General features: G+C 39.4%; 1 protein-coding gene across 1 annotated transcript; it reads right to left on the bottom strand.

Annotated features, from left to right (window-relative positions):
- Positions 1-1579: 1579 nt before the first annotated feature.
- On the bottom strand, positions 1580-7805 carry LOC149275294 (extracellular calcium-sensing receptor-like). Its single transcript, XM_089504828.1, has 6 exons — positions 7687-7805; positions 6948-7239; positions 4180-4989; positions 3031-3258; positions 2702-2825; positions 1580-2535 (listed from the first exon to the last, which is right to left on the bottom strand). The coding sequence occupies exons 1-6, from the start codon at positions 7803-7805 to the stop codon at positions 1580-1582; spliced, it is 2529 nt and encodes an 842-aa protein (XP_089360954.1).

Here is a 7805-nt window from a genome sequence, read left to right on the forward strand (position 1 = left end):
CAACGGGTGGACAGGACATAACGAGTAGTATATAACATAACAAATTGACTTACAGAGACAACAGGTGAGGAGGGCCCTGCTCAAAGGAGCTTACAGTCTCTGACCAAACCTTAGGGTTGAGGAGCCCCTCCTGCCACACAGGTGACCCATTATGGCACCCAGAGAGGGCTTTAAATTGCTTAAAATGCAGTGCCGTCCCAGTGATTCAGCTCCTTGGCCACCTTAAGTGGCCACCGGGGTTCTTCACGTTAGACACCATGTCATAGGCACATAAGCAATACAGAAATTATTTCTTGATGTAAGATTTGGCCAGTTTGGCCATGTAATAATCAGGAATTTCATCATAAAATGTGCTAGGGTAAAATAGACTAAATTTTTTTATATGAACAAAATTATAATAGTTCTAGTTGAAAATAAAAATCAAATAATAATAATTATATAATATGTTTGTTTTATTTTGAATATATTAATTTCAATTACTTTTTTTTGCACCTGGGTTATTCTATGCCTTACTTCTGAGAATAGACGTCGTTCAAGAAACGTACTTAATAACTCCCTTGCCTGTATTTAACAATAAACCTCTTGGTAAAACTACAATTTACGGAAACAAACGTCTGCAAGGAATTCTATTTTTAACACTCCAAGTTTTATTAATCAATTAGACCTGGATCCTGACATGTTACAAACATGGAGAAAATTGTTCTTGTATCACACAGAATACATTATTCTAATTAAAAAAGAGAAAACATTCTAAGAAAAAATCTCTAACAAATAGCATGTAAATTGACACATTTGTTAAAATAAATGAATTGTCCCTGAAATGTCAATTAATATCCTAATCAAATATTTATTTGTATTATTATTAATTCATTATATTATTTATATTTTTTTAGAGAATACTAATATATATATATATATATATATATGTAAATACCCAGAAAATTACAATGAATTTTAAAAGATAAATACTGTTGTTTTTAAAATAAAAAAATAATAATGAATTATAACTAGTAAATTTCCTAACCATCTCTGGATTGGATCTGTAAAAGATTTCTGAAGACGTCCAGCTCCGATAGCAATAATAAATCAATAAATCATACTAATGCGCATGCTCTTCTATAATCATTAAGGAATACGAGGGCATTGATTTATTTCCAGTGTCACCATTTGATTTTGTTTATTAAAATAATTCCTATGAGATTTAAGGATATTTTTCTGTATTTTTGTTTGAAAGGTATTTTTTGAATGACTACAAGAACCAAAAAATGACGTACAAATGATGTAATAATATTTATAACTTTTTTTAAAAAAAAAACATTTTTTTTCGCTTAGAATCATTTTATGGTGATGTAAGTTGGGGCTATATATAAAAATTTCATATGACAAATTTTGGCAAAATATGGCTACGAACAGACAACATGTACGCAACATGTACGCTGTACCACCACCTACACAAAGCCTTCTCTTTACTTTCCCCCCAGGCATAGATCATGGACTCATGATACAAGGTACTTTGTAACCCATAGCTTTATATTTTTGGTATTCCATGATATATTGGGGCAGTGGCATGTGTTTAGGCTCATAGTAGTTCAGAACTCCCTCTGTTTCGGAGATTCCCGATCCTAGAAGTCTTATCTCTGTCATTTCTCAGGAGAAACTCCCTTGAGTTCAGGTTGGGTCGTACTAGTATGATGAAACACTTTGGAAGAAACATGCAGATGACCAGGGCCCAGCTGGAAGACTGGATGGCGAAGATCTCCATGGCCACAGTGTACTTGCCACTTGTGCTGAGGGAAGCCGGGATGTAAGACAACCAGACACTGAGGAAGGCCAACATGCTGAACGTGATGAACTTCGCCTCGTTGAAGCTATCGGGGAGCCCTCTGGCCAAGAAAGCAACAACAAAACTGGTGGAGGCCAGAAGACCAAGATATCCCAACATGCTCCAGAAGGCAGCTGGCGACCCCTCATTACATTCAACAATAATAAGCCCAGGGTGGGTTTGAGTGTTGATATCAGGAAAGGGAGGGGAAAGGGAAAGCCACACGATACACAATATGAACTGTAAAAGAGAACATGCAATAATAATTATATAGGACACCCAAGGGCAAGTCCACCTCTTAAGAGTACTATTTGGTTTGGTGGCCATGAAGGCGAACACCACCATGAGCGTTTTGGCTAAGATGCAAGACATACAGAAGGTAAAAACCATCCCGAATGCAACTTGGCGTAGAAGGCATTTTTCTGGTTGGGGGTAACCAATAAAAGCCAAGGAGCAAAGAAAACAGAAGGACAGAAACAGCAGAAGAAGACAACTGAGGGAGTAGTTGTTGGCTTTCACAATGGGAGTTGTTTTGTAGCTGATGTAAAGTCTTAAAATGGCAATAGGAACCAAAGAGGAGACAATACTCATAGAAGTCATAATTTTCCCCAAGGGATCGTCATAGGAGAGATACTCTACGGGTTTTGGAAGGCATCTGGATTTCTGTGGATTGGGCCACTCATCCCATGCGCACTTGTGGCAATCAGTCAAGTCTAAGGGATAAAAAATAAGCAACGTTAAAAAGGTTATGTGGTAACTGAATGTATTACTTCTAAAACATGGATTATTCTCTTTTTTTCCCTCATAATTTTTTATTATTCTTTTTTAAATTAACACAGTTTTTGCCTATGGAAATTCAAATAATAATAATCATCTCGCCTGTATTATTGGAGATCTCTCCTTGGGGACATGGGACACAATGGAAGCAGCAGACAGGCTCCCCATTTTTAGCTGCTTTCCGGAAACCAGGTGGACAACTCTGACTGCAGACCGAGACAGGAACCTTGGAGAAAAGGCATGGTTTATTATCTACTGGAACGGGAAACTCAACATGACCTTAAGACACAACAAAGCATGTGTCACTGCCAATTAACTGTCTAGTGAATGGTGATGTGCCGAGTACAATCGAGCAAAAAGTTTCACCCAACTCTGAAAAAGCCTCCATGGAAACATGGTGACTAATGATGAGATTGTTATGATGACCTCACCTGTTGGTCTCCAGTAGCCCATAATATGGCGCTTGTGTTGATGGTGAAGACTTGACCAGAAGAACCTGTCGTATCATAACTCCCCACTTTGACATGTCTCACGGTGTTATTAGATCCTAGTTGCCAATTCACGATGTCGTAGGTGGCAGGTGGGTCCCCGTTCTCATCAAAGTAAAGCTCTCTTCCGCTGCTCAGGGTGACCCTCACCTTCTTCATATAGTGCAGTAGCTGGAAGGTAAAAAATGGGATACAAGAATTTATATTTACTATTAAATAGAAGGAAAGACGCTTTTGACATTGCTAACTGATCATTAGCGTTACCTTCCTGATTTAAATATTCAGAAAGGGGGTCACTTTAAGGTGGGAAAACCACGTAAAGGCAAAAGTCTTAAGATATGTTGTAACTCCAGAGCTTCAACATACCTCCCTCTCCATGATTCCATTTTGAGCCATTTTTGGCTGCTTGAGCCACTGACAAATGTTTGATAAATAGGAGGTTTGTAGACCCTCTGGCGGTGGGTATACTGCGCATGTGCTTTGTCAAGCAGGACAAGTGTTCAGCCCACATAGGAGCTGGGAAAAGGAAATGCAATATGCAGCACTATATGCAACTTTATGGAGAAGTTAAAAGAGCAGAAAAAAGTTGCTTAAATATAACCCTATCCACAGAGGGGGGCTATACATTTTGTGAGTGCTTACAAGCATTTGGCAGACTGTTACGTAGAGGTGGAGAAGTATGGTTATAGCACAAAATGTCCTGAACCCATACTGAATTTATTTCACTTTGTTTCCTTGATAAATGAGTAAAACAAAAAATATATATTAATATAAAGGAACACGCAGCGTTCCTATTCACCACTAGGTGGCGGTACAACACAAGGAGCTAGTGTGTAAAGAAATCTAGATTATAACTATTTTTAGTATTTAATTAATTTATTATTTCATTTATTTACCCCAGTAACTCAATATATTTAAACACGAACACTTTAATAGGTTTTGCATTCATCCCCCCCCCCATTTGGAGAATGATGGACACTGTGTGGGCAGCTTCTGCTTTGACCCACACTATTAATTATATTGTCCCCCTGTAATGTGGCTTTATTACCAATTTAGCAACTTGGCTAGACAACTGTAGGAAGGAAATGTTACCTGATATGGCTTAAAGTTCAAAAGATCTGCACAGCTTCCATTGTAGAAGGGACCTTCTCCATCTCTACAGCCTCTGAGGTCATTCAAAGTGTTGGCCACGGCGTGGACCGCAGCGTAGACATTATAAGTGACTCTTAGTTGAAGATTGTTATTCTGGGACATGTCTAGATGTTCTGCACCAGTGCAATCTTTTGTTGAAAAAGAGTTGTATTTATCATCTGGAAATTTGCAGCCAAACTTTTCCTCCCAAAACAGTTCCACCCAGTCGTCTCCCAGAGATGAGCCGGGATGGACCTCGCTCAAGAAGCTTTCAAATCCTGGTATCGTTCCATTGTGGAGCGCTAAGCCGATAGTCCCGGAAAGAAGGGTGGAAAATTTTCCTCGGGAGATAAGGCTGGATGTGGACCAAGACTCACTGGCAACAAATATTTTCCCTGTTAGGTTCTCTTTCAGCATCTCCTCCAGAACTGGAAGGAAATCAATTTCGTTGGCGAGGACAAGGACAACCGTGGCTGTTGACTCCTTGATGACCTTGACCAGGCGTGGTGCATTTCGGTCCGCTTGACCTATGATAATGCTCTCGGTGAAGGCGACGCATGCTCCTGCCTTGACTATCTCTTGTTTGACCAGTTGCAACGCCTCTTGACCATAATCGTTGTTAACAGCCACTAAACCCAACCACATCCATCCGAAACGTAACACCAACTGTGCAAGGCCTCTGGACTGGAAGGCATCGCTCGGCACGGTCCTGAAGAAAGAAGGGAACTTTATGCGGTCACTCAGGAGTGGGCTGGTTGAGAAATAACTGATCTGTTGGCAAAGTACCAGACACGGGTTTGCTAAATTATGCATCCAAAGTCTCATTAATTTCAACGATACAAACACGAGGAGCATTCATTTTATCATCAAGTACCGCCATCTGGAACCATTGTGTTATATACCCAAATTCCGAAAATATTAACACAATTCCACAAATAATACATTCTTTGTTAGTTGTTCAGTTGTGCAGATGTTCCCATTACTTCTATTTACAGACCCCCATGAGGTCATTAACTTTAACAAGACTTTCATGGTTCATAGAAACATAGAATCGGCCGGCCTATCAACCCCGCTCCCCCGTCTAATCTGTCCATTTCTCCTGCTGTAAACCGTAATCAATCGTTGGTCTCGTCTTAGATTCAGGAGCCGTATGTCTATCCCATGCATGTTCTTTAAACTCCCTCGCTGTATTAGCCTCTTCCACTTCTGCTGGGAGGCTGTTCCACTTATTTACCATTTTGTTTTAGTGAAGTAAAACGTCCTTCCATTCCATCAAAGCCCTTGGCCCTCTTAGATTAGATTATGGCCTCTTCTTCTAACAATTCTCCTCCTATGAAATAAACTCCCATCCTGTACTTTGTAAATAGAATACCCTATATACAGCCCACACAAACCCATATGCACTATACCTACAAACCTCATATGCCCACCATAGACGCCCTATAGACTTCTCGCCAAGGCTCTTCCTGAGAAGTTGTTTCTATTATTTAGACTGAATCTGTGATTATTGATTCCCCAATTTTAGCCGTTCCTAGTTGATGAGGCTCGTCTTAGTACCGGGCATCCCAGGAAGCTCCTTTGGGTGCCCGGATAAGGAGGATGCTGGGCTTTAGGTTGCCACCCGCCCTGGCTTCAGCAAAAGGCAAGTTCCGAGTGAAGGACCTAACTCCCTTTTGAAATGAGGGCTCAGAAGGTAGGTCATCAGCATGGTCACGTTACATTGGCAACTTTAACTCATTTGTGGCTAGTAACCTCTCCCCTGTCTCGCTCCCAAGAAAGCACTCTTGTCTGGGGTGCCATTTGGTCTGGGTTGGCCCTGATTTCAGGCTTCACCACATTTATATGTATCTTATTTAATATATATTAATTTATAATTAATAATAATAATTAATAAATATATTTATTTATTATTAAATGGGACACAGCACACGGTTCTTGAATGAAAGGATTTATTTTTTTTATTGATAGCAGAAAAATAATTCAAAGCATAACTTGAGAAACAAGAGGGGTCATTAAATTAACCATTTCTGTTTTTTTTTTAAATCAATCTGTGTTTTTTTGTATAAATACAACTCAAATTCCATTAAAAATACATTTAAAAAAAAAATGACTTCAATTTTTTTCCATGAAAGAAACTGAGTAAATCTTTTTATACGCATGACTTCGCCGGTGATTTCATGTCAAAATATGGGGAAAAAATGAACAGTAAGGGCAGATGATATGTGGAATTCACTTCTATTGTAAACAGTATTTGTACAATATCTTAAAAATAATAGGATTTTCTAGCAAACATTTGCAGACGGGGCTATGACGTACTAAAGAAAGGACTTGATTTGGTTTATAATTGCTGAAACTTTATTGGAAATCGTACAATTTCATTATTATTAAAGGTTCTGTCCCACTTAGCATGCTAAGCAAATAAACCTTAGGAGATCTGTCGTTTTGTGTTTCTGGGGAAAAAAAATTAAACTGAGGAGAATTGGCATTGATAAAATAATTATTCCTTTAAAGGCTCTGGGTAATGCGTGTTACCAGCAATGATGTTTCTAATGCTGCGTTTAGTGGAAAAAGTGTTAAACAGAATAGGTGGGACAGCAGCTTTAAAAAAAATAAATAAAAAAAAAATATATATATATATTATTATTATTATTTTTTACTTATGGATTTATTATGAATCTGGTCAGTGGCCAGTAAAATTTGGGAAGTGGTATTTTTCAAATAATTCTCACCTGTGGGTATCTGTACAGACCAAGAATGTGAGCCAATAGGATTGAATGAGTAGAAATAGAATGGCCAATAATAGAACTCAGAGGAACATCTTGAAGACATCGGTAATTTGGAATGGCCACGTGCTCGCCCGTCAATAGCCGTAAAGTTCCGTCTAAGTCTTGATGAAGGGCAGCACACGAATCGTAAACCTGGAAGCCCAGAGTAATATTCGGGAGAATTCTGTGATTTCGGTTGATTTCTTCCACGGCAAATCTCAGGGCTTGGAACTGCTCAAAGCTCTCACTGTGGAACCTGGTGGACAGAAAGGTTTTAAGCAACTTTATATGGATGGAAAATAATAGGAATGACAAAGACCTAGCATCTCTAGGCTCAAATACAAGAGGTACCCACAGGCCATCCAAAAGAGTTGAAGGCTCCTTGAGTGGGTCAAATGTAGGACATTCTAAAAAAAACCCATATAATCGCGTCCATGACACGGGTTCATTTTATCCTATGAGATGATGATAATAATTCTCAGTACGAGAGGAACCATTTGGTGCACATACTAAGAAACACGCCCAAGTAAAAAATGGCGAGAAAACACCCAACAGTGGGTGGAGCTAGTATTTGGTGACACCCACACATGCCCCCCCCCAGTAACAATCTAAAAATGTGCCTACTTTGGCTTTATCGGAAGTCTGCCCTCCCCTCCCAGCACCATGTTAGCCGAGTTGTCCCCATCCACCAAACTTCCCTTACATGGTACACGTGATCCCCGGTGGCCTCTCTGTGAAGAAGACTTGTTGATAAACTTTGTCCATGTGAATCGGTAACATCACTCCTATCATTATGTCACCCGGCTGCGACAAGCTATCCAT

The sequence above is a fragment of the Sceloporus occidentalis genome, unplaced genomic scaffold (genome assembly GCF_023333645.1).
Source record: "Sceloporus occidentalis isolate IW3139 unplaced genomic scaffold, rSceOcc1.0.p SCAF_292, whole genome shotgun sequence".
In the NCBI taxonomy this organism is placed as follows: Eukaryota; Metazoa; Chordata; class Lepidosauria; order Squamata; family Phrynosomatidae; genus Sceloporus; species Sceloporus occidentalis.